Source organism: Aphelocoma coerulescens, chromosome 7, assembly GCF_041296385.1.
Source record: "Aphelocoma coerulescens isolate FSJ_1873_10779 chromosome 7, UR_Acoe_1.0, whole genome shotgun sequence".
NCBI classification, from domain to species: Eukaryota; Metazoa; Chordata; class Aves; order Passeriformes; family Corvidae; genus Aphelocoma; species Aphelocoma coerulescens.
Window position 1 is genome coordinate 8,108,058 of NC_091021.1, and position 27,117 is coordinate 8,135,174.

At 39.0% G+C, this 27,117-nt stretch overlaps 1 protein-coding gene across 9 annotated transcripts in view; it reads left to right on the forward strand.

The window, feature by feature from the left end:
• Window positions 1–27,117, forward strand: part of PMS1 (PMS1 homolog 1, mismatch repair system component) — a 42,533-nt gene that overhangs the window by 6,509 nt on the left and 8,907 nt on the right. For 8 of the 9 annotated variants that reach the window (XM_069021953.1, XM_069021950.1, XM_069021948.1 and 5 more), the window contains 8 exons: window positions 294–396; window positions 1,514–1,677; window positions 12,981–13,097; window positions 16,788–16,910; window positions 18,058–18,201; window positions 19,423–20,318; window positions 24,318–24,773; window positions 25,314–25,444. In XM_069021953.1, the coding sequence (XP_068878054.1) occupies window positions 294–396; window positions 1,514–1,677; window positions 12,981–13,097; window positions 16,788–16,910; window positions 18,058–18,201; window positions 19,423–20,318; window positions 24,318–24,773; window positions 25,314–25,444 (2,134 nt within the window). The remainder of the gene's footprint in view (window positions 1–293; window positions 397–1,513; window positions 1,678–12,980; window positions 13,098–16,787; window positions 16,911–18,057; window positions 18,202–19,422; window positions 20,319–24,317; window positions 24,774–25,313; window positions 25,445–27,117) is intronic. The other variant, XM_069021955.1, reaches the window with a different exon arrangement.

Consider the following 27,117-nt stretch of genomic DNA (forward strand, 5'->3'; position numbering starts at 1 on the left):
GCTAGACTAGAAGATAGAGCAGCGTGTGTTGTAGGTAGTAGGAATTGCTATGGTTTGTGTATTAGTGTGGTAGAAATGCTTTTAGTTAAATGGATGGAAACATGCAGAATAATGCAGAATGTTTCTGTGCCTGTAAGAAATACCTGTAGAAGAAAAATTTTATAAACGAATTAACTGTAATTACGGTGATTAAAGTAACAGAGTAGTGAGTGTGGTAGCAAAGCTTATCTAAGCTCATTGTGAACTTTGTCTGTCCCTGATTAATGTAGTTATTTTAAAATCACTCTCTTCAGGTTTTGGTCACAACAAAGACAGCTGCTGATGATTTCAGCATTCAGTACGCTTTGAATAGCAACGGACATGTAACTTCTAAAAAGCCTTCCCATCTTGGGCAAGGTAGGATATCACTGTTCTGGTGTTGCACTGTGACAGAAGTACTTTGTGTTTCTCGGAGGCTCTATCTGATGTTGAAATACCTGTTGGGTACTTGAAGGCTGGATATGAAATATTTGCAGCTGTAGACATTTCTTACCTTATGTCTGTCAGCTGAGAATGTGTCATCATAGCATAAGAAATGATACATCTTGAAAGTTGTTTAGATTGTAGTTATAAACTAGTTTCTCATTCTCTGACTCACTTCTTCAAGCTGACAGTGGAAATTAAATACTTCAAGTCTGTATAAATACATGAAATACTTGTTCAGGACCAAAGTGATGTTTCAGTATGTAGCAAAATCCTTGCTTAAAGAAGGAGGAGTTGCCCTGCTGCCATACATAGGAGTTGCTGGAAGCAGCATGGCTGTAGGACCACGCAAAGTCACAATTCTTTGTAACCTGCTGGAAGGGTCTGTACCTACTTTTAACTAAGGATTCTTTTTAAGATTTAGCCTGTAGTGTTTTCTACAGCCAGAAAGCCTGCAGGTTGCAATGCCTTGTCTTTTGTTGAAATTGTTGAATGCTCTGACATATATTTAATGCTTTGCAATATCCTTATGGGCTAGGAATTTATGTGGTTGGGCTGGTAGATGAATATTCCTCCTCCTACCGTGTGCTATACCTTGAGCAGAGGTATCTGGCACTTCAGGTACTACCCTAAAGCAAATGCTTGTGAAGGCCCTTAATGAAGCACAGTGTTCCTTTGCCTCCAGAGATGTGTGATTAGATTCTAGTCTGTTAATTATCATTTTACTAATGAAGGCTAACTTATGCATTTAAAGAGTCTTCAGCTTTATTTAGTGCTGATTCTCGCTATTGTTAGGGTGTATAAAAGTAAGCTTAATGCTGCAACCATAACTCTAAATAGAGGAGAGGAGTCAAAGCTCTTGACAGACCTTTTGGGGGGGTTGGGGGGGGGGGGATGACTGCTAATTTGGTATATTTCTTCTCATGCTAATAACCTAATCTATTGCAGCAGCATACAAACATGTCTATTTAAGTAAAAATAGTTTCCTCGATATCCAGTCAGTGATTTGATTTCATTGTAACTTCTACTTATTTTTATCACCTGCTTGCAGGTACTACAGTAACAGTCCTAAATTTGTTTAAGAATCTTCCTGTAAGAAAGCAGTTTTACTCAACAAATAGAAAATGTAAGGAAGAACTGAAAAAAGTCCAAGATCTACTGACAGCATATGGTATCATAAAACCAGACCTGAGGATAACATTAACACATAATAAGGTAATAATGAGGTTTTTTCTGTCAGCTATCTTAGGGATCAGTTTCTGATGAGAATCTCTACAGTTCATTTAGTGCTTATATAAAATCTTCCATTCCTGAATTTTTTCTTTCATCATAGCTTTGTTTTGGACTTCCACTTACTTTTTCCTTTCATAGGTGTACATTTATAATGGCTACAGATTTTGATGTTAAACTAAAACTCAGGCTCAGGTATTTTTGGTCTCTTGCAGCAGATGCCTGGTTAGATATATGAAATATAAGAATTATTTTACATGCTAGGGGTTAGTAAAGATGGTGGTATTTTGCAAACAAAGAAGTGAGACCTTACTAGTCCATGGGGCCTGATAAAGCATTAACCAAAGCCACCTGAAAAAAAATTGCAAAACTTACTTTTTAGGCTGTCTACCTGGATAGAAGCTATAGTTCATAGAGGCTGCTTGCTGTATTCCGAGTCATAAGAGCTTAGTACATAACAATGATTATATTTTAGAAGGCTGGAAAATTCAAAAGAATTTGAGTCATTGGTGTAAGAACGGTAACGTATGTTCTAACAACAAGCTTTAGTTGAGCTAGTTGCTCTTGGTTTAGACCTAGGAGGATGAGTGCAGAGGTTACTTGGAGGTTACTTTGACTTCACTGCATACTGAATGGTATTTCTACAGCACACCTACTGAAATGACATGTTGAGCAGTTTGCCTTAACCTGACCCAAATTTAACATGGCAAATTTTATTGGCTGTACCCTGGCTTTCTACACCTCCGAGGGGGAAGTTGTGCTAATGAACTTCCAAGTTGCCACAAAGTAGAGAGTGACATCTCGTGGCCAGATCCCTCAGCAGTTCTGGTTTTGTTCTAAAATAACGCTGTTTGTTTGTATTTGTCGTGTTCATTGAGACTTGATCAGTTACCCCATCAATCAAACATTCATGCTTCAGTTCCTTTTCAGTGGGAGAAGTAAATTGGCACTGTGCTTTTCTGAAACGATAAGAAATTTCCCTTCCTTTTCTGCACTTGTTTATCATGCTTTGATTGTATTTGTGTATGTATTTTTAAATATCACTGTGTAGATACTGTGAAAAACTAAAGCTGGCTGCCAGGAAAGTGGAGCTACTTGCAGTCTTATTTCATTGAGATCACCGAGAGTTTGAAACCAGACATCTAGGGGACTGTCTGCTTCTAACATTGTATTGAGCTCCTCGACAGATCTAGCAGTGGTTCACAATACTGATCTTTAAATGTTGGTTAATAAAACTGATTTTGCCTTATTGGTTGCTTGTTTTTGCCCTCTTTGACAAGTTGCAAATGCTATTTTCTTTCTGGTATTTTGATTTAATCCGTTTGATCAGACTATTGAGTATATCGGGGCATTTTTTTCTCTGCTTAACTTAGTGCAATGGCAGTAAGGTACAAGAAGGTGATCACATGTCTTTTATGCAACACTTCCTGCAAAAATGGTGTGAAGAGTGGCATGATAGTTGCCATTGCACACTGGGGGTTTTTTGCACCTCTCCTATTAGCTTCAGAGGTATGTTCTTCAATACTCAGTTTGAGGGGTTATATGAATGGGTAAAAAAGCTATCTCTGGGCAGTTTCATTCACTATAATGACAGAGGTGGTGCTGATTATTTTTACTCTTCATTTTGCACTGCCAGCCTTTTTTTCATTTAATTTATTTTTTTAAAAAAAGGAAGAGAAGTGAGAAAGTGCTCAAACATTTCATCACAAGAGGTCGCTCGGTAGCTATTGCCGAGACAGGAAAATTAAAGGCTTAAGTAGACAGAAAGTGTAGTCTGTCTCTCTGCATGTGGAGATGCTTTAAAATAGTCTGAAAATTTAAAACTGAACTGAACTTTAAAAAATTTGAAATCAGATTCCTACCTTTCTACTGCCATTAGCATTCCATGCAAAATAAAAAGTTACCTGTTGTATCATACCTTTTAAAAAACTTGAAATTCTGAATTTCCAGTGTGTAGCAACTTGCAGTAGGTCAATGTGCATTTGTTTTACCTTGTCACAGAACATGAATATTCTTTATTTATTTTTCCTTTATATGCTAAATATTGTTGTCATTACAGTTATTAATTTGGATCAGGAAGGTGTTTTTTCTATACAGACACTACAGCATATCTGTGCTATAGTAATACCCTCCTGAATAGGGTTGTTGGTGATTTTTTTTGAGTGGGTGTCTGTTGTATTTTTGTTAGAAATGTACTAGGAGGAAGAATCAACTTCTTAGAATAGCTTCATTTTTTATGTAGCTCATAGATTATGTCTTCATTTAAAAGACAAATTATATATGCAATTATTCAGAGGAGTTCTTAGAATCCCAAATTCTTGAGGCTGAGCCAGTACTTTCTGTTGCAATGGAAGAAGATACGTGTTGGGAGTACGATCAGGTTCCGGGGCTTAAAAGAGCAAGAAGATAGCAGAGATGAACTATTACAGGAAGAGATAAGGAAAGATGGATTGAAAGAGTAAAAAAGATAGTAAGTGAAAAAAAGTGTAAATGAAAGTGTATTTCAAGGAAGTTTTCTCAATAAATTGCAAAACCAGTGCTGTAAAAAAAGCCACACCGGAAAACAAAACCAAAAGCAACCCTCCCCCAGAAAAACCAAATTCCCCCAGTTTTTAAAGTCCTGCACTTTATATGAATTAAAGGAGAATGGTAAGTTGGATGGGGTTTGAGCAACGGGTCTTGTGAAAGGTGCCCGTGGCTGGACAGTTGGAACCAGATGGTCTGCAAGGTCCCTTTCAACCCAAACCATTCTGTGATTCTGTGAAAGCATAGCCCTGGCTTTACTGAGGAAGAATGTAGTAAGGCTGAAACTGTCATAAAGTGTCTGAGGTTAAGCATCTGGAAATGGTTGCCTAATTGATTCCAGCAGAAACTTACTTTGGCAAGTCAGGCCTCTTACTGAGCTGTTGAAGTAGAGATGGTTTTAGGATGCATGATACATTGCATGTGTAATTTCCACCATGTTTGATTGTGTTTTTTCAAAAGGTGTATGTCTTAAGCTTGTGAATGAAATTTCCAGAAATTTTTCTTCTTGCTACATTTTATATCTGTGTTAGTTTGGAAAATACTGATTGCCATTAAGTCTGGTTCTTCACAGAAAAGAAATCAGACAATCCTCTTCCAGCCTTTGGTTGATTTTTAGTGGGTAAGAAAGTAGATATTCTCTATTCCTCCTCATATTTATTTATTGTGGGCTCTCCATCAGTGGGCTTCCAAGATAGGAAACACTCAATTGCTCTTTCTGCTCAGAATGTTTTGTTTGCATTAGCAATAAATAATGAATCACTTTGCAGATCAACTCTTGAGGTACTAGTGCTATTTTGACAACTTGGATTAGCTAGTGCTCCTTCTTTTTATGAAGGTTTATCCTGCCAAGACATTCTTTGAATACTGATAATGTTGATCCTCTTGCCAGTATGGTTATGTTAGAAAGAGGTATTTTTCTTCTTTCATCACCATGTTCCTTGAAAGCAGATTGAATAATGAGACAGCCAAATGGAAATAATTTACATGAGTATTCAGCAAGTTTATTTAAAGTTAATGTTATCTGAAGGCGTGTTAAGAACATTTCAAACTCAGCCACTGCTTAAACTGCCTCAAACCCTTCAGCCCCAGATGCCATGTTCTAGCAACCTGTGAGCTCTGGCTGTGTTTTAACCAAGGTGGTAAAACACAGCTTTTAGTAGTTCCAGCTCTTCTTTGGAACTGCATTTTTCATGCTCTTCTCTGTTTAATACCAGTAGCCCTCGGCTCAGTCTCTACAAACCACTGATGTTGAAGAAATGCCTTTCTGTTTTGTAAGACTGATGACATGGAATGCTTTAATTCTGTTTCGGTTGCCTTTATTCCACAAATGCCAAAATGAGCAAGGACACCCAGTAACTATACCTATTTTAGCAATATCAGATTTAGTAGAGCCAAAAAAACTTCAGCAACAGATGGTTTAGATGGTGCCTATCAGCAGGTCATAGCATGCACAACTGGTCCCATGTCTTGTGCAAAAGTACTGATGGGCCATAAGTAGGCTCAGTAAATTTTCCAGTTCCTCTTTGAGCAGCATAAGTGAATACTTTTTTTTCTCGAGTGTTTTTCACACATTACATTTTGAAGCTTGGTCACACGCAGTTCTGCCTAGAGCTGTTTCTTGTTTGTTTCTCAAGAGAGTCATGAATCAAAACTTTTGGATGCAAGGTCAATTTAAAAAGTCTTATAATAACTGTGGGTGGTATTCTTCCCCAAAACCCCTTTCGTTGGTGGTGTTGACTTAAAGGATGCCATCTTTGTTTCCTTTACAGTAAGTCTCCTCTATTTTCCAAAGTTACATAGTCTTAAACAACAGTTTGTATTAAATAATACAGATCCAGGGTTTTTTTCCTGTGTCCCTGTGCTCTCTAATAAGTGTGGGGTTTTTGAGATAGAGTGGGTGTGTTAGGGTAAATTTACCATTTTTAATAATGTCATTATACTTTGCATTAATTCATTCATTGTGCTTCCAAACTCTGCTGTAGCTGCATGTTGAAAAGAAATCCGAATTGAGCAGAAATAGCAGCACATAAACTCTATCTTGACTTGGAAAGGTTATTCTGTTTAATGTAATGATGATGAATGAAATCCCTCACTAATCTGTGTGTCTTAAAATATAAAGAGGAATTACGATTGAGAATCTGCAGTGCTTCCATGCTAACCTGGAATACAGCTCAGTCTTTGCTTCCATTCGTTGTTCAGTGGCTTTGCTGAGAAAGCCAAACAGAGAGTTAATTATGGTGTTTTTTTGTGCTGAGGACACCTGTCCACTAGGAAATGCGCTGAGACCCTCAACTCAATTTACAGCAGCCAGAGAACAGCTGCCAGATGGTAACTACTTTTGGTCACTACCAACCTGGTTGAATTTGAACTGGTGACTCAGAGGTGAAATGCTTTATATCCTATTACTAATTCCTTGAGGTTTCCAGTTTCTCATCCATCACTTTTTTCAAATGACAGCACAGTATATATCTAAAATCTCAAAACAATTACTGTTTCACATATGCGGTGTGTGTTGCAGAATCTGAGATGTGCCTTTGCAAGGCTTTTGCATTCACACTGTAGGCTTAAAAAGGTTAGTGGGAAAAAGGATGTTTCCAAAGCTGCATGGGAATTTTCCCTCTTCTTTAGCACCCTCTTACCAGCCTCTTTTCCCTCTTTGTCACTGTTATATATGTTATTTTGTTAACTACTGTTTTACAAAAGCCTTTTAAACCTCCTTTTATTTAAATGGAATTCACTGTGATGTACATTTTCTGAATCACAATTTTGGATTGGAAACTGGTTTTTGACAGTACTTTTAATTGGTTATGAGGCTTTATTTATTTATTTTGTCCTCCTGCTAGGGAAGTGGAATTTAATAGAATCTTAGAATTATCTTGAGTTGGAAGGAACCCACAAGGATCATTGAGTTCAGCTCCTGGCCCTGTACAGGATACCCCAGGAATCCCACCACGTGCTTGAGAATATTGTCCACTTGCTTCTGGGACTCTGTCATGCTTGGTGCTGTGACCATAGGCCTGGGGAGCCTGTTCCAGTGCCCAGCCACCCTCTGGGGTAATTAACCTTTTCATAGAATCAGAGAAAAATTAAGGTTGGAAAAGACTCCAAGAGCATCATTCCAGCCTTTTACCAAATACCGCCATGCCCACTAAACCATATTGTGAAGTGCCATGTCTGCTTAGTGTTTGAACACTTCCAGGGATGGTGACTCCACCACTTCCCCGGGGGGGCCTTTTCCAATATGTGACCACTCTTTCAGTGAAGAAGTTTTTCCTTACACCTAACCTGGACCTTCCTGGTGCACCTTGAGGCCATTTGCCTTGTCCTGTTGCTGGTTGCCTGGGAGAAGAGCCTGACCCTTACCTGGCTATTGACCTCCTGTCAGGTAGTGAGCAATAAGATCACCTCTGAGCCTCCTTTTGTCCAGGCTAAACACCCCCAGCTCCCTCAGGCTCTCCTCATCACACTTGTGTTCTAGCTTCATTGCCCTTCCCTGGGCGCACTCCAGCACCTCCATGTCTTACTTGTAGTGCGGAGCCCAAAACTACACGCAGGACTTGGGGTGTGGGTTCACTAGTGCTGAGTACAGAAAGACAATCACTTCCTGCTGGCTACACTATAGAGGGCAGGATGCCATTGGTTTTCTTGACCACCTGGGAACACACTGGCTCATGTTCAGCTGCAGTCAACTGGCACCCCCAGGTCCTTTTCCAGTGGGCACCTTAATAGCCACTCTTCTGCCAGCCTCTAGTGCTGCAGGGTGTTGTCATGATCCAGGTTCAGGACCTGGCACTTCATCTTGTTGAACCTTATACCATTGGCCTTGGCCCATCAGTTCAACCTGTCCAGATCCCTCTGCAGAGCCTTCCTGCCCTCCAGCAGATCAACACTCCCGCTCAACTTGGTGTTGCCTGCAAGCTGACTGAGGGTGCACTTGATCCCCTTTTCCAGATCATTGGAAAAGATATTAAACAGGCCCTGATACTGAGCTCTGGGGAACAGTAGTAGTGACCAGCTGCCAGCTGGATTTAACTCCCATTGACCACCACTCTCTGGACTTGGCCATCCAGAGTGCATCCAAAAAGAGTCCACCTGTCCAAGCCATGGGCTTCCAGTTTCTTTAGGAGAGTGCTGTGGGAGACAGTGTCCAGGGCTTTACTGATGTTTAGGTTACATCCACAGCCTTCCCCTCATCCACTGGATGGGTCACCTGGTCATAAAAGGAGATCAGGTTCTCTGAACACCCAGGGCTAAATATGTGTGATTAAAGCAATCAAAAAAGGTACAACTCTCAATAGTCTTTGGAATTCTTGAAAGGCTTTGAAGACAGACATTACCAGATAAAGACCACTGTCTCCTTGTAATACCTCTCCTCTCCTAACTAACCGCCTAACTCACAAATCCAAGCATTTCTCCATGGTGTCATGCTCAAGAAACCCTTTTAATTGAGAGGGTGCTCTCGTGTCATGAACGGGAAATCTGAGTAAGGAATACACTGGAATTTGTAGAATGAACAGTGCTGTGGAACATGACTGTCTTTCAACAAATCCCCTTGATGGCTCTAATATCCAATGCCCATGGGATAGACAGGTATGTAACTGCATCTGATGAGGGGAAAAGTGGTGCCTTGAGTTTCTCTATTGCATCTCTCCACTGGTAGTTGTCCCAGTATCGTGTACAAAATGAAGGGGGTGTACAAACTGATTCCTATGGGGTGAGTATAAAATATCCTGGAAAATAGTTGATTAGTTGCTTAATTTTTCTATAAGCTAAATTGAAAAACTGTTGTGATTTCTGTTTTCAAGGGTAGTTTATGTAAGGGTTCCCTTTTAGTAAGGTAACTTACATTGGTTTTAAAACAGGACACCAGTTAAGGCACGGAGCTGAAAAACACCAGCGCTTTTCAAGGCTGGTATTCTAAAGAATGTGGTGAAGACTTTATATTGATCAATTTTTGATCTTAGCAGATAGGTTTTCTTTCACTGCAGAGAATGTGCCAGCCCCTGGAGCTGGGTGTCTGTGCATCATTAAGCTGAAGAGCTTATAGACACTGTACAGGATGATGTGGTTTTGTTTCCCTTGGCCTCAATCAAACTTGGGATGTTTCTGCCTGGCTTTGTTCCTGTTTGTGTACTCTCTTACCAGGTAGGAAGCAATGCTTTCATTTGAAGCTTAATAAGGTATTAGGTTTGAAGTCAAGAAGCTAAGGAACATACTGGCCCAAAGAGTTATCTGTAGGGAGATCTCAGATGCCAGGGTGACAGGGTGTTTGAAGCATGTAGCCCAAAACTAAAGAGACTGTGAAATGCAGTTCTCTTTTACAGAGCTAACTCAGGTTACCAGCCTATAGCTCATGTACAGCTGCTTGCTCAACTAGACTTTTACACCCTCAAACTTTATTACAGGGTGAAGAATATGACTGTCATGAAATAAATGAAGAAAATAGGTGTGGTTTGGGTAGTAAAAGTCTCCTTAAAGTTACTGCCATTATGTAGTAATAAGGTAAATGGAATGAGTTGGTTTAACCCATAGCATCATAATTGTGCTGAAGTAGCCACAGTCGGAAACAGCATCCAGTCCCAGCTCTAATTAAGATTTTCCTTTTATCTGGGGTTGCAAATCACTGTAGCTGCTGGTAGAAATTCTAAAATATGAAGGATAGTTAGGGATGCAGAGCAACTGCATTTTTTTTCTCTGTTCTTCCTTGGGGTCTTTGAAGAAACAAATACTGAGCAGCTCTTAATTCTCTCTAGTGTTGTATAGCAGGGACCTCAGTGGGAAGAGGTTGCACACTCTTTCTCCACCCTTTACACATTTTTCAAGGAATCCTTCTGTGCCTTAGGTGTTTATCTTGAAATAACAGATGTCTAGTCCATGTGTGCATGGAGTCATAGAATCACTTAGGTTGAAATGTACATTGTCATCCTCCTTCCTATGTCGTAGGGCTGCATGGGGTGGGGAAATAGGTACACACAGACACACACATAATTATCTTCTGCGTATGTGCAATAGATTTTATATGCATTATGACATTTTGTAATATCTGGATCGTGCAATCCCCTTCAATGAAACAGAGAGGTGGGATATATTTGGCTAGCTCTTGCAAAACCTAAGATGGGCCATGTGTAATAATATATCTTTGAGTAGGCTGTTTCTGCAGCGTCATCATACTGACTAGAGTCAGATTCTTCCTTGGCTCATCCTAGACACCCGCTTTATATGACCTAGAAAAAAAAAATATGGGGGGTGTGTGAGGGGTGTATTTTTAGCTAAACTAAAGGGTATAAGCAAGGTTAAAAAAATAGGGTGTTGCAGGAACCTCATGGCAACACTTTCCAAAATAAATGAAATGGAACAGGCATTGTTTCTCTGATGTTTTTTAATGCCTGTTGATGCATCTGGTGAATCTAGAAGAATAATTATTTGTAAATTACAAGATCTTCCTGTGTTGTTGCTTCATCATGTACAGTCAGGGCTAAAAATGAATGCACACTCTATGCTGTCTTTATATGGTGTAGAAATTTAGGAGTTGCATGGCCTCTTTAGTTTGTAGGCTTTAATTTAACCTACAGTGGTAACTATTTCCTAAAATTTGTCTGTAGTACTGAGTATAAATATCTGGTGAATATATGACTATTTAAAGAAGTAAGCTGAACCTATTACAGTATCTACTTTTAGCATGTTTGCATTTAATAAGTTCTCATTTTCCACAGTTTTCTTAAAACCACCTTACTCAAGCAATCTTTTCACAGTTCTCAGTATCAGCCATTCAAGCAGGTCAAGCTGTGTAATAACCTTGCAATAATCAGCAGCTAAGGTTTATATCTGTACCTGCAGCATCACACTAGGATACCCTAAAATTAACAGCACGATGTTTATATTAGTCATGTAACAAGTGTCTTTCTCAGTTTGGTCACATGCATTTAATTTAAAATACATCCAGTAAAGAAAAAAAATCACTTGGCACTTTCTGTTTCCATTTTAAGTAATCAATTTTAAAATAGAAGCAGTACAGGATATGTTTTATAAGAGGAGCTATAAAGAAGAGGACGGATTCTTTCATCACTCCAGGATGTCTTTGAGGAGGCTTAGAGCAGGTGTAGAGGAGAGAGGCTGAGAGGCAGCCCTGGGCTGTCCTTTGCCTCTGCCTGCTCTGGAGCACAGGGGGGGACTCCCTGCCAGATCTGTGGACACCCAGCCCATGGCTCTGCTTGCTTGTTTCTCCTTCTCCCCTTCTTCTGTTCACTGCTCTCCCTGATGTAAATTGTGTTTTATGTTTGAGGGGTTCACCTCACTGTAGGATAACCAAGCTGTGATCCAGCATGTGCAAAGGGCTGTCAGGCTGCTGTATAGGAAATGAATTACATTCGGGCAGGGCTAAAAAGCCCCACTTCACAAATGCTGCAGATTGTACATGGAACTGGAAAATTAAAGGTTTGGGGAATAGTTTAGGGTCAACAGTCTCAAAAGCTTTACAATTCCACCTGTCCTGTAGGAAGGGGTTATCATGTTACAGGAGCACCGTGTTCTTCTGTGGAATTCATCCCTGAAGGGCAGCAAATATCCCCCTGGACAGGTGGAATTTTAAGGCTATGTATTGCATTTCTTGAGATGGGTGCATGTGTATTTTTTGCTCTCTCACCATCCTTTCACTTAACATCCTGTGCTTGAATACTGTGAACTCATTTTGAATTTACTGGACACCTAGTGCCTACTAAAAACATAAATTTTAACAGCACTGTAACCTCCAATTTAAAATGCAACATTCTGCATTATTTTTCCTTTTGTGTTTAAAGGTTGCACATTGAATACACCCAGGCAGCTAACAGTGGCAAAAATGAAGTGGACCTAAGTGTAGCAGTCTCAGTTGCCTAGAAGCAGAAAACCAACCAAGGATAATATTTTTATTGTTGATACAACGGCAGTGAAAGTCAGCAGATTCAGAGTTAAATTTGCGACTATTTGGTCTAGGACTTCTCATTAGTGATAGACAAAATTTCACTTCCCAAAGTAGCTAATACCTTCTGTATGCATAAGTGGACTTGACAAGTAACTTCTGTTGCAAGTTGCAGTTCATATTGCCTTACTGTATTTATTAAGTCTTTCTAATAATATTTCAAGACATGTAGCTAATACGGCAGATATTCCTTCATCCTTCTAACTTGTACAAGATTTTCATTAGACAAATAACTGCTTTCCTAATACTGTTCCTTAGAAAGTGTTTTTCTTTCTAAATGGCAGGCTTGTCATAGACCTAGAGTATGCAGGTGAGAGAGATGGAAGGACAGCTAATAGCCTGATCTCTACCAAGACAACCTCTTTGGTATATATAACATAAGCATTGCAGTGCCCACCTTCAAATGTTGACCAGCCTGTGAGAGACATGTCATAAACCCTCAATTTATATGCTGAGGAAAAGCACAAAGCCCTGCTGTATATCTAAGAGAAGTAGTATTTGTTTTGATTTGGTTTTAACAGTTGCTTCAGGTACAGAAATCCAGAGTGGCCACAAAACATTTGTGAATACAAGCTTTGCTTAGTTTTCCAATTGCTGGGTGTGTAAGTAAGTAATACGGTATGAGGAGACTTGTCAAAAGGTACCATATCGAGTCTGTTAACACTGAAAGTTGTGATTTTCAGAGGGTCAAGGTACAGAATGTTACATATACAGTGTGTGTGCAGTTGCATATGCATGTTCATAGACATGACATGAGTTCAACAAATATAATGTCAAAAATTTGACTCTGTGCCATTTGTTTCAGGCAGTTATTTGGCAGAAGACCAGGGTGTCAGATCACAAAATGGCCTGTATGTCAGTTCTGGGAACAGCCGTTATGAGCAGTATGGTACCTTTTCAACACTGCTGCGAATATCCTGAGGTGAGTTTAAACTTCCTTCTCCCAAATTCACTTCAGGTCTGTCAATGAAGAGAGCTAAAGAAAAATTCAAAAAGAAGGAGACTTCAAAAAAGAAGATGCATCTCCAGATTGACATCTGATTAATGCATTTGATTCTATTACTGTCCTCTCCGTAAAATTAATTGGTTTGGTGATTGAAAATCCACTCCAAGAATCATCTCGTCAGGACTCATGTGGCACTGATCAAATGGCAGTAAAAACAGTTGTGATGACAAATGCAGAATTGCTGATTGCTCAGAGATGTCTCAGTTGGGATTCCTGGGCCACAGGCAGGTTGTGCTCTGATTAATATCTAAGCATTGAGATTGTTCTCATCATCGTGGCCTCTTAGCCTTGTAGTCTAAAGAGTATCCCCTCAGTTTCAGTGGGGGCACCTGAGCAGTGAAAGAAACACATACTTAGAAGGGCAAGTTATGCAAAATTTCCACCAACCATGTGTTTCAAGGAAATACTTCCTAGTTTTCAAAAAAATTAGTGTTCTTGGCTTCTTCAGCCCCTTCTGAATATGAAGGAATTCCCCATGAATTCCTTTGTCTTATGTTTTCAAAAATGTTTTACTCTACTTCAGTTTTTGTTGGGAGACATATTTATTAAAGGGGAATCTTACTATTTTGGAACCTTTATAAGCTGCATTTTCCTGTATCCTGTAGTAATAAACCTTGACAGGATGAGATGAATCACTGTAAGGTTGCAACGAGACAACTTAACCAATGCTGCATTCAGCATGTGCTTAATAAGATTATTCAGACTTTAAAGTCTGACTGTTTATATGTACAGTTCAACAGCATTATTCAGACTTAAATCTCGAGTTTGCCAGAATGCTTTATACTTGCAGTAAAATGAGGGGGATCAAAGCAAGGTTACTTCTTGTACTTTACAAAGTTTTAGTTATGTCTGAATAGAACATCCAGGGCTATTCTTACCTGAATGTAGCTTGGATGTGCCCACAGGACAAGTGCAGGGAGCTCCAAAGGGAAGAGAAGGGGGTATTTAGAAGGGACTAGCTTGGAGGGGGCACTCAGGTTCTCACATTACTTCTCTGCTATATCATGAGGCATCCATATTCCTTGAATAGAAGTTGGGGAACATTCCATCTCTCTCTCTGTCTCTAAATAGTGTGTAAAATACCATGTGCATCATTTATAGGTGTATAAGTGATCCATGCATAATGTCGATGTTCAGAAACTGTTTCTGACATTTCTAAACTAGGCAGCCAAACACTACGAATGTAACCATTTTTTTCTCCCTTGAGTGCAGGTATTGGAACAGGTATTTAAGGGCAAGGCATATACTGCTTTTTTTTCCTTCCCATTAGGTCCATGTCTTTTTTGCTATACAGACCAGAGGGCAGCTCTTTAATTCTTTTAACTCCTACTTGTTCATTGTATAGCTTCCTGCTCCTTTGCTGCAAAGTCTCCTCTAAAGACAAAACTAATCTTGCTGTTCCTTACTGCAGAGTTAAAACTTCTTGAACAAGTGATCCAGGGATTTTAGACTGGCTTTCTTGGAAACATCTCCATTATGAGCACTGAATGAAACAGGAACACATCTCAAATTAGCTTTGAAGCATGCAGACTCCAGAGCTACTTGTAAAATAAAAAGAAAACTAAGAAAATAAAGAGATGACACAACTTTTTACAAGTACAAGGCAGTATTTACACTTTTCAGATCCCCAGTCTTGTAAACGGATAGATCTATTTGGGCTGAAAACTTTCACACAGGAAATTTCCCTAGTCTCTTCTTTTCCTATGAAGGCTGTTTAGCAGCTACATTTGCCACTGGGAGAAAGATAAGTATTAAAGAAAGGCATTCTGCTGTCCACCCATCACATTATATTTTAATACATGTATAAGTTGGTGTTTTTATTAAAGTATTAATTTTGAAAACAGTTGATTAGTATGAAATTAAAGTTTCATTAATATTTTTCAGTCTCTGTAATTTTGTCTTTTTTTTTCATATACTTTCATATATGAAAGTTCTACTAAGACTAGTTTTATAAATTGTAGATAACTTTTAATGAGCATACTGATAGTCGACATGGCTGTAAATAGTAACAGCAGTCAGCCATTTCTAAATCTGGCGACTTGTTAAATGAGTTATTTAGAGACTTTCAGTTTTGCTTTTATGTTTTCTTTATATAAAAATATCGTTTGAAGTGAAAGACTTGTACAAATATTTGTGAATTAGAAAAGGAGCTTGAAGCATAGAGGAAGAACATTGGGGGAGGATGTGCTAAAGTTGCAGAGTAAAATCTAGAAGTGCTGCATGTTGTTTTCTGATAATCATCCAACAGATACTTGACACCTCTTTAATTTGACCAGTGGTGTTTGGTTCTGTGCGACGTTGCTGACCAGAACACGCCAGCTTTAGCACAGAATGCTTGGTGCAAGGTCAGGAGGGAATAAGGGAGCACATGAGCAGATAGCTGGTGTGACGTAGATGAATGGGAAGGATAGGCCAAATCCCAAATTCGGATTTTAAATTCCATTTCAAATGCATGATAATTTGGATTTTAGTAAATACAAGGGGTTCTGCCAAAAGCAGACCTTATGAGGACTCATTTCTGTGTTCAATGATCCACCCTGCTACCAGAACATTCTCCAGACTTTCCCATATCTCCAAAATCTCCATCCTCATGCTGCTCCAGGGTTCTTCACCTGTTAGTTTGGGTAGGTGGCAGAGGGCAATGTGTGGGGCAGGATGTGGGCTGCCCAGCATGTCAGTTCTTGCATGCTGCTGGTTCCTGTCTTTTGAAAAGTTAAAATTGCCTTTTCCTTGGTAAGGTCATTATCTTGAGGCTGTTCTCCAAACAGCTGTCATTTATCACAGGAATTGTGGAAATACATCTTTGGGATTTCTGCTTCTTTATCAGTGATTTGAAATCCATCCAACGGTTTCAATGTTGCTTAGTGGGGGAAGGGGGAAGAGATAGGACAGGGAGCACAAGTCAGCAGGCTTATTTTGACCTGAAAAAACATGTTAAAGAGTCTCAATAGAAAAATCTTGAAGCTCGGGAGTTCATGTTAGGTACACAAATCATGTACTGTTTCTAAGGCTCCCTGGCAGTGCTGTGCTCACAGGTTCTGCTGCAGCCTGTGAATCGTGGGTGCTCAGCACTCTTGAGAGTCAGATGATTTGGATACAGGTGGCGTAGGTAAATTTAGGTGCCCTGAATAAATGCCCTATGACAGGCTATTTAAGGTGCTCTGCACATAGAAAGGGAGGGATTGTGTGTTTTGGGCTTTCCCTGTAGGGGTGGTTCACTGTTGCCCTGGCCAGGTTGGGCAGCACTCTGTGCCTTTAGCTTTGACAGGGCTTACGCTGGTGACCCTGCAGTCAGCAAGCCAAGAGCTGCTGGTCTGGCTCTCCACAGCCTCAGCTCCAGGCAGCATCCTGCTGTAACTGGCAGTCCAAATGGGAAATACCTCAATAAATTGATCAAGGGAAATAGATATAAATGCATCTTTCTCAGCCTCTTCTTTTTTTCCTTTAGCTGCCTTTATCTTTGTGTATTGTAACTGTAAAGAAGCAGTGCATGCATTTGAATGACTTGGACTCCTGTACAATTTTCTTCTACTCTCTCACCTCTATAAACAAAACATTTTGGGTTCTTTGGAAGACTTTTGCACTGTATTTGTTTTATCATTACAGATAAATCTTTCTGGATTTCTCCCAAAAGCCGAGTCAGACAGTTCTTTGACAAGCCTTTCAAGCTCAGAAAGGAGTTTCATTTTTATAAATAATCGCCCAGTTCTTCAGAAGGAAATACTGAAGGTAACATCCTCTAGCTTGTAATTCAAAGAATAGAAATGTGATTTCTTTGAGGACAGAGACACCTAAGCAATCTACAACTCTTTTTTTTCCCCACATGCAATAATTAAGAATATCACAGGTGAAGATACTAGCATTTACAGCAGAAAGCCCTTCCACAAATCTGACGCTGCTGGTGCCTCAGTTCCATTCCATTTGCTGCAGTCAGACCACAGAGCTGGAGGTTGTGTTTTTGGCTATTTAACAAAACTAATTTCAGATGCTCTGTGCAAGACGCCAGAATAGTTGGTTCTTTAGTGTATTAATCTGCAGAAATCACCTGTGCAATTTCCCATAAGGGAACTTCATGTAGTTTCTTGTAAGAGAATTCTTCTGTAAAATAGTTTTGATTTTGTCCACTTCCAGCTGTGGGCTTCTCAAGCAAACACCCATGCTTTCCCTTTAAATTTGTGTATGCATTGGATAGAAATGAAAGTGGTAGTGCAGCAGCACTGGCTACAGCTAGGCATTGTGTAGGCAGAATTTGATACTCTTGGGTTTCTCTCACTACTGAACCTTGCAGCACTTCACTTGGAGCAGCCTTGCTGTCCTAATCCTTTTCATCACCAGGGAAGAAAATCATGTTCATGCCAAAGTGTTTATGTAGGTTTTAAAGTGGACACAACGGTAGTTTTCAATTGGGAAGCAAAGTTTTGTAAATGTAAACCCTGAACTTGTGTTGGTATGTTAAATGCAGATAAGGGTAATCCATCTCCATGCATTATTTGATGTGCCTGGCTCTTCTAGGAGTTCAAAACTCAGCTTGAATCCCATGACAGAGATGGTTCTTTAATGAGAGCAGGGAAGCCTGGATTCAAAGTGGGGTTCAGCATACCACCATACAAAGTAAAAATACAGTGCCCTGCATGGAAAATAAGCTACATATCACTTTTACCTCCATGCTATGAAGGCATGGAGACCACCAGGAGCTGCCCTTTTAGTGATTATTCTGGCATACATGTATTTGAGGACCTTTTAAGCATTTCTTTAACTTCAGAAACCAACAAAACCAGCAAACCAGTTATGCTTTTATAATGTCAAATTTTTTTTCTGTGCCTTTTTGTCTATATTATTGCCTTTACTGACATCTCTTTATTAAATCAATCTCTAGTTAATTCGACAGTACTACAGTCAGATGACACAAAAGGACTGTACTCGTTTATACCCTGTTTTCTTTTTGAATATTACTGTACCTGCTTCTGCTGTGGATGTGAATATAACACCTGATAAAACACAAGTTTTGCTGCAATATAAGGTAATTACCATTTTACTCTGTTTTTGAGTTGTCAGTCTTTAAATAAGCGTAATAAGGGCCTTGGGACTACCAGAATGTTCAAACATAAACAGTGCCACTGGGGTTTTGGGTTTTTTTTAGCTACATGACAGCTTGTCTTTGTCGGAGGACTGTTTTCATCAAAAAGTACTGAACAGGCTAAGTGGGGGATTCTTCAAAATTAGTTCCCAGTTGATTTAAAAGATTTTGATGCTGTTAAATATATGTGTGTACCACTTTGGTTTCAAATGGCTTTACAGTGAGAGAAAGTAAGTGGAATTACGAAATGTGGCCCTACCTAAATCTCGTGCTTAACTTCATATGTAAACCAAGTAATCACTATTTAAACACCACCATTAAGGTGAGGGTGAGCAGGAGGGGAGTTGATTTCTCATCAAAGCACTATATTGTCATTATGTGTATAGATTATTGATGACATCAATTAAGTGGCACAGAAATTAGAAAGATTGAATTGATGGTTATAATGTGCTTATTCAAAGTAAATATAAGTAATCACACCAGTATGTTAATCCTCTTCTTCATGAGAACCTTTTGTATTTGTCTGTGTTACTCTTGTAAATGTAGTGCCTGTTAAGTTTGTCACTTGTATGAAAATTAACACGACATTTTTACATTTGATCTAGTTTTCCTTTGTCATCAGAAAAAGGGCTGGAGTTTCTTTTCTCTTTTTTTTTTTTCTGCTTTTTAAAATTTATTTTTGTTTTTTAGGGCTTTGGGTTTTTATCTTATTAATTTCCATCACTTGGTGCAAAGTTGATTTGGAAACATGCACCATAAAAGCACCTACGCAAACACATTCACATGAAGTTGGATGTTGCTGGTGCACCTGTTTTGGCTGTAAACTTCTAACTCCATATTAGGTAGGAATAGCTTTACCTGATGCTGGTTTAAGCAGTCAGAACCCTGTTACAAAGAAAGCATTTAATTAGTTTTGTGATATCAGAGTAAACTAGTGAAGCAGAATACATGTCACAAAATACTTGAGGCTGAAAGTGTCTAGTTCAGAGTCTTTTGGAATGTGTGAACAACTGAAGTGCAATAATCTGTCCAGATTTGTCTAAAAATTATTCCAAATGAGAGCATTTTGCATGTTGTTCCATATTCTTGGTATCTGGCAGTTACATTTTCACAAGTTACACTTGCGTGTATGTATTTTCTGTTTTGTTTCTTCTTTTTTTCCAGGAATCTGTCTTACTTGCAGTTGAAAACGTGTTGAAATCACTGTATGGGCCACTACCTGCCACAGTCCCTGGTGAAAGTAATAAAACAGATGTTACCTCAGAAGACATGTTTGTTCATAGAACAGACCAAACAGATGTGGCTGTTAATGAAATGGGACCATCTGGAAATGATGAGCTACATGCTCATACTTCATTCCTTTCACTCAGCAATGATGTGCAAAACTGTCAAGCAGGAAAAAACGCAGAGATCTGCTTAAATCATCAGCCATTTAGTGGTGATAATGTACACAGTCACCTGGACAAAAGAGAGGTTTCTAAGAGTGATGCCTTTCCAGACAGTTCCTTAAATTTATTGCATGAGGAGGAACAGAATGGACAGAATATGGCTGATATTCAAAGTAATAGTATTCCTGTGGACCCCGAGTCTAAAAAAGCCAATGAGCATCTTTTGAGCTCTGATAATACTGATGAAATAGATAAAAATGAGGAAGCCTTAGTCCCTAAGGACTTACCTGAAATCTCTGCTGATAGTTGGAGTATGGGAAGTGGATTTAAAGACAGTCTGGGAGACAAGCTGGAACCAGTTAAGATTTTGATTCCTGGAGTTGGAGGGACAACTAATAAGCAAAATGAATACACTGGTGAAAAAAGCAGTGATCCACAAATCTCAAGTCCAAGCATAAAGAAAAAAAATGTGATAAGTGAAAAATTTGGACATGTGACAGCTTATGACTTAATTAATAGCAGAATAATAAAGAAACCAAAGTCTGCGTTTGAATTTTTCACACACGAATGTCGTCCAAAATTGATAAATGATAATCCAAAGACCAGCATGAATGACATCCTGCTGACAATTGAAGAGCAGTGGAAGAATTTGAGTGAAGAGGAAAAAAAGAAGTAAGTTCAGGCCGTGTCCTGCTTCTGAATCTGGAAGCTACCAAAGAGTCACTTGTAATGAAATTTAACAATTGTAACTTTCCGGTTATTTATGAAAAAATAGAAAAAGACTTTTGGCTTTCCAAGATCAGAATCACTATTGTGAGTTGTCACATTTTGGTGTGTGCAGTTTGCACTGCTGATTGGAATTACTCATTTTGCTACTGCTGTGCAGCAGTTAGGTTAGAGACAGCAGTAGTTAGGGACAGTTCTGCTGAAGAGTTATTTAAGATAACAGGCAAGAAAGTGACTGTTTGAGTCTTACAAACTTCTCAGGGCTGCCTTTACCATGTCACTCCCAATGCACTGTCCTTGAAAACCAGCATGGTGATGGGTGAGGCACTGTAGAGTTCTTCAGAGGTTTTTCAACTTTCAGTGCTATAAAGTGAGAATTCTTTTTTAGGAACTTTAGTCCTTGAACATTTGGTAAATTCCATTCCTCTAAACTTAGTTTGTATCCCAACCTAGGACACCTCGAATTGTATTTGCAAAGCTCAGTCAAATGACACAAGGAATTACTTTTTCCCCTAAACAGCTATTCTAGTGCTGGTTCAGAGAGCACAGCACAGTCTAAATTTTAATCTGTTTCAAGCAAGAGCAAGTCTCTTCCTGGGCTGCAGTCTGAACAGCTAAATTCCATATTTTTCTGAAATGAATTGTCACTGAGTTTTTGAAATCCATCTGCAAGAAAAGAAAATATTTTAGGAAAACATCTGCATTGTTTTGAATGTCAGTTATATCAGAGTTAAGTGAAACCTTTTCACCTAGCTTCTGATTTACCTAATTTATAGTTTACTATGCAAGCAACACGCTATGGTCACAAATGCTTGAGAAATGCTTCCCATGCTTGAGAAAGTGTTGGTGTCCATCTCTGCATAAGCAGAAATATTAATGTAATAGTAGAAATCTACTCCAATTATATTCATGCTTTAAATGAAATGAAACAAAAGGTTCTGCCAGCTGTTTCAGAAAATTTTAATTTGCTCTGCTTTAGCTTTTGAGATTTCATGGTTGCTTTCCTGGTACAACTGTTATGTTAAAGAGTGTGCCTACAGATTAACTTTGCATTAGTTCAGGAAGGAGACCTCTCTGGTAATCAAGTTTTCCTTAGATGTAGGATTGAATGCAATATATTATACATAGTATATATATTTTCCTTATATGTAGGATTGAATCCCATGGATGTTGAAAGAAATGAAGAATTCACCACTAGTTGTATCTATAGATACCCGCTTCGGTTTACCTTTCCACTTTTATTCTCTTAAAATTGCCTCAGAAAATAACAAATAGGAAGAGATATACAGACAACTTTTCCTGCAAAGCAGCAATCCAGAAGGACTTGGAGCAGAGAACATAAGTCTTGCCTCCAGGTACTCTGGATAAATTGGGCCACCTAGAGGTAACAACAAACGTATATACATCAGGGCAGCCCAAGTGCCACAGCTCTCCTTCGTGCATCCTTGCTGGCATAACCTCATGTTTCCTGGGCTCTAGTCCCCCATCCTTCTGTGATAAAGTCCTGCCTTGTGCAATGGGTGTGCATGGTTTCAGCATCTCTGTTTCTCTCTGTGGCCCCTCCATCGGGTCTAAATTAATTTAAATCCCTTTTGGGAGTTGTACAAGCACCAGATGTCTCACAGTGACACAGGATGGCCTTTTCAAAACAAGCCAGCATTTATTACACAACCGGAATGTCAAATGTTATGGTCTTTAGGTTTATAATAGAGGAGGAAAGCTCCGTGCATGTCCATGCTGGCAGCATCGCATATCCCCCTGCTTTGCAACGGATTTCAGTCCTTGCAGTCGCTCAGCTCTTAGTTAATACAGTTTGCATGTTTCTGGCCTTAGTGTTTCCTGCTTTATCAGGCTCAGGTAGGAGTGGGAGAAATCCTTCCAAGTGCCATAACAGTGGCAGGAGTAGTTATCCCGAAGGTGTGGGAAAGGTTCAAAGCTACACACATTACCAGGGGACTAACAAATCACCTTGTCAGCACTCTGCAGTAATTCTTCATGAGTAGATTTGTGCCTTGGGAGAAACATTTTTTCAGGTAGCATGGTCTTTGCTGTCAGAGTTTGCTCCAAATACTCAAATTCACATTATTTGTTTCATAAGGGCTGAGAGACTTACATATTAAAAGGGGGGTTTTTAGTATACTGATTATTTTGTTTGGGTTTACATTGCAAGGGGAAAAGAATATATTGTGGATCCATTTTTCTAGCTAAACCAAAGCTGCCTTTGAAACTAGACTTCATTCTAGTCTTCCACTCTGTGCTTACACCCAGTTTTGCAGATTTCCTTGGCATCAGGTTTTGTAGTGTCAGAAAAGAATCGTGAATTTGCAGTCTTAATTCACGAAGCAGAGAAAAGCTGTTCTTGTAGCACTTGTTGATTATATGTTCTTCTGTGGAAGGATTTTCAGAAGGGCAAAGGTGTTCCCTCATAGTTTGTCAATCTACAGTTTTTCTTTGGTTCTGAGCAAATCACTGGTAATGATGTGTATGAATTTGGAAGATGCTCGCAATCAAATTTTTTAAGGCTGGAATTTTTCTGGTGGTAGCCTACACTGACAGGCAAGTTGGACTTTGTTTGGAAGTGCTTTTGGTTTGGATTATCAGTGATCACTGAAAGCTCAGTTCTCTTACACTTAAATATTTTTGTGCATTACTGTTAGGTCTATTCAAAACAAAGTACTTATCGATCTGGTCAGAGCTGTAAATGAATTTGGGATTAAAAAAAATTCTGTTCAAGTGATTTCATCCATTCATTTTAAAAGGAGCAGATGTTTTTTATCTTAATGTTTGCTCCATATTTTCTAGGATGTGATTTATTGCAAGAAACTATGTAAGCTGACTTTTTTAGTTAACTAAATATTAGTACCATATGTGAATGCTAGCACATCATAATTAATTGCAAATGGTGACCCTTCTGTTGACCTTAATTTTCCAGCATGCATACACATAATTGAATCAAACTGTTCCAGCAAGTAGCAATAAATAAATATGATCAGCTAAAATACTTATTTCCAATACTAACATATGATAGTACTACTTTTTTTGGTTTTGTTTTAATTGAGGATTAGGCTGATTTGAATTACCTTCTAGAATTCAGAATATCAAATAAGGGCAAAAAGAAGGAGTTCAGCAAATCACACTCTTTGCTTTCAGAAAAGTGAAATTCATATTCAGTAGGCAAGCATAAACCTGGGACCTATAAAAGTTTAGCTATCTGTCTGACATTTATAAACTCATTAAGAATCCGTTCATGTTGTAGAGGTTTAGTATGTAGTAGTGTTTTGACCATTTAGACAGCTTTTAGGAGTAGTTTTTTATTGACTGTTTTTGAAAAATCTGTAAGATTGATTATTAGTTACAGAATTCTGTGATAATCATACATATTCTGTATTCTTACACTTCATATGGCTAATTTTAGGCCATTTGAAATCAAATATGCTGTTATTAAGTAAGGCCTGAGTCTTGGGAAATTATTCAAGCTCCAAACTCCTGCCAGCCACATGGCCTCCCCTGGAAGTCTGTAGAGCTCTAGAAGCTTAAATGACTGGGAATTGAGCTGGATGTGCCTGTAACACAAAACTCCTACCAAAACTCTATGTGTGATTGCAAATTAAACAAGGGACTGAGGTGAGAAGACCCTTGCTGTAGATCTTTAAATGATGCAATCTCTTCCTTACAGTAAGAGTTCCTCCCCCTTACAGTAATTAATGTTTTGCTGGCTGTCTTGATGAAGGAAAATTTCCAGCTTGTGTTCAAGGTGTGATGTAATAGAGGCACAGTCGCCATCTCCATCGCAGTGGGCAGCGTATTGATGCAGGTACTTGAATGGACCATGGACGTGGTTGTTGGCTGTTGAAATGGTTACCATGCCTTCTGCTTTAGTGTGTTAGAAGCTGGGGTCTGGAGCTTTTTATCTGCTGATGCTTCTGGTTTGTTTTCTCCTTTAAGTTATGAAATAAAAGCCACTAAGGACCAGGAACGATACAACAGAGAGGTCAAGAAAGCCAATGCACAGCCGATACACCGACCAGCAAAGGAAGCAGAAAAACACAAACCCAAGCTAAAGAGTTCTGCATCTGACCAGCAGAAGCTTGACAAGATATTCCATGACCAGATTGAAAAGAAGGGGAAACTGGAACAGCCTGTGAAAATTGTCCCAGTGCCTTTTTCTCTGAGTTCCTGTAGACGTCACCTTCAGAGACAAGAGAAAAATGCTTCCGATGAACATGAGCTTTTCCTGATCCGTCGTCAGAGTTTTCCTGATGTGTGGATACTTGCTACTGAAAAAAATCTAAAGTTGCTGAATCCATACAGATTGGAAGAGGCCCTGCTATTTAAGAGACTACTGATGAACCATAAGCTTCCAGTAGAGAAACTGGACAATCCAATTGTGTTAACGGACAGGTATAGTACTATTGAGCAAAAATGTTTATGTTACTTGAGCATCATTTGTTATAATTATTCACAGTAAACTCTGGCAAGGCCCTGCTTACTAGTGCTGTGCTTACTTGTGCACTCACTTATCTATTAAAACAGATTTTTGGTTTTTATACTTGTATCTTGATGTAATGAGCGCCCTTGGTCTTACTCTAGTTGAAATAAGTATGATTTTGACCAGTTTCATGAGTAGTGAAGCAAATACAAATTTCCTCCCCCAGAAGAAAATTAAATGCTCCACATTCACAACTTCACTGTAGCTGACTTTCCCCCAAGAATTAGGAAATGGCTGTTAGAATTATTATTACTGTATGCTTAAGCTTGGTCACTCACTAAGATAAATGAATAGTTCTCATTTTGTTTCTTTAAACAAATTGCTTTTAAAAAATATTTTAAAAAATCTTGATCACTCCCTACCACTTGCTGCCTTTTTCTGTGGTTTTTGCACACTTGTCATTTTCACGTAAGGGATGTTGTTTTTTAACACTTGGGGGATTTTTTTTCCAGTCTTCTTGGTGGATCTCAGTATATGGCAGCTCTTCATAAGATGCAGAAGAATTACCAGAGTTTCCATGGATCAGGTTATTTGTCAGATCCAAGGCTTGTAGCAAATGGATTCCAGATAAAAGTGATAGAAGGTATGATAGTTTTAAAAACTATTAATTGCATTTTAGCTTGTTTCTTATGATTTAATGATTTAAATTACTGTTAATCTGGATCATGTTATTCTACATCACCTTGTCTTTTAAAGCACTAGCATCTTGCTTTCCTTAATACTGAGATTTTATTTCTTGGCAAAGAATGTAATCTTCTACACAGAACATTGAGCAATGGAAATTGATGACTAAACAGAAAATTTTAATAGCATTTCAAAGAATGCTCTGAAATCCATGTTTTCCGCACTTCTTCCTTCTTTTCTCAAAATGCTCAATACCCATATCCTTAACTGCCATTCTGACATAATTTAGATTAGATGGATAAGAATTCCTTAGCCCAGGCTCCTTCTTCCATGGTGTTACTTGGAGAAGCTTCTGCCTATATGTGCTTTAGCTGGCTACTCCTGTACTTTTCAGGAGTAGTTGAGGAGGTCCAGTAAGGAGCTGGATCCTGGTTGATGTCATACTTTCCCATCAGAATTGTAACACAGAGCCTAAAGGGGCCAGCAAAGAGATGGTCATAGGATCACCACACCTTTTCTCAGAGTTTGATCTGAACATACTTTTGAGGAAGTATACTTTTCAGTATCTCTTTGCTGATCACAGAATAAATGCATTTTATATAAGATTATTTTACCTATTAAGAGAGCTCAGATGTTTTTACATCTTTCTGAAGAATGATTTCTGGGGATGTGTTGGAAACACAGGGGCAACCCACTGTTGGTTCTGCAGATCACGAATTCTATAGCAGAATTCCAAGAAAAGCAAACGTCTTTGGGGGTAGCACCTAGCTGACAGCTCAGGGAAAAGACTGGCCATAAGAGCTGTTAGAAATGCTATAGCTTCATGTGTTACAGATCCCCACATATGTAGAGTGATGACAGATGTACTGTAACATATGGGATCTTTTAAGGGTAGGTACAAAAAAGGGATGTAGACCAACTCCTTCACTCAGAGGCTGGCTCTTGTGAAGAACAGAGCCAAAGCTGTTTTCCTTACTGAATCATGCACAGCAAAACCAAGGAAACTTCTTTCTGACTGACTAAATCTCTACATAAATAACACCACCTTTGTAGAAGAGGTGTTCATGGTAATAAATCATGGAATGAATAATTAGGGAAATAAAACGTACTGTAAGAGGCAGTTATTACATGGTGTATTCAGACTAGCAAATCAAAAGCTCAGGAGTTCTATGATATGTCCCTAGGCAAATGTGGCAGAGGGGAATTGTGGCTTAGCAGTTTTGCTCACAAACTTTTTTTTTACCTCCTGATGTTCTAAGTTTGCTTGAAATCTAGTTAGTGTAAACTAGATGTGAATAAATTGAATATGAAAATTTGAAGACAATTTCTTTTTCCTCCTGGGTGGAAAGTTTAATTTCTAGTTTATTTCTAGGCAGCGGTGGAGAGTTGTTGACAGATCTCGTGGTACTGCAGATGTGTCATGGTTTAACCCCAGACAGCAGATCAGCCCCACACAGCCATTCATTCACTCCCCCCTGAGCACAATGGGGGAGAGAACTGGAAGGGTAAAAGTGAGAAAACTTGTGGGTTGAGATATAAAGACAGTTCAACAGGTAAAGCAAAAGTTGTGTACAGAAATGAAACAAAAAAAAGGAGTTAATTCACCGCTTTCCATAGGCAGGCAGGTGTTCA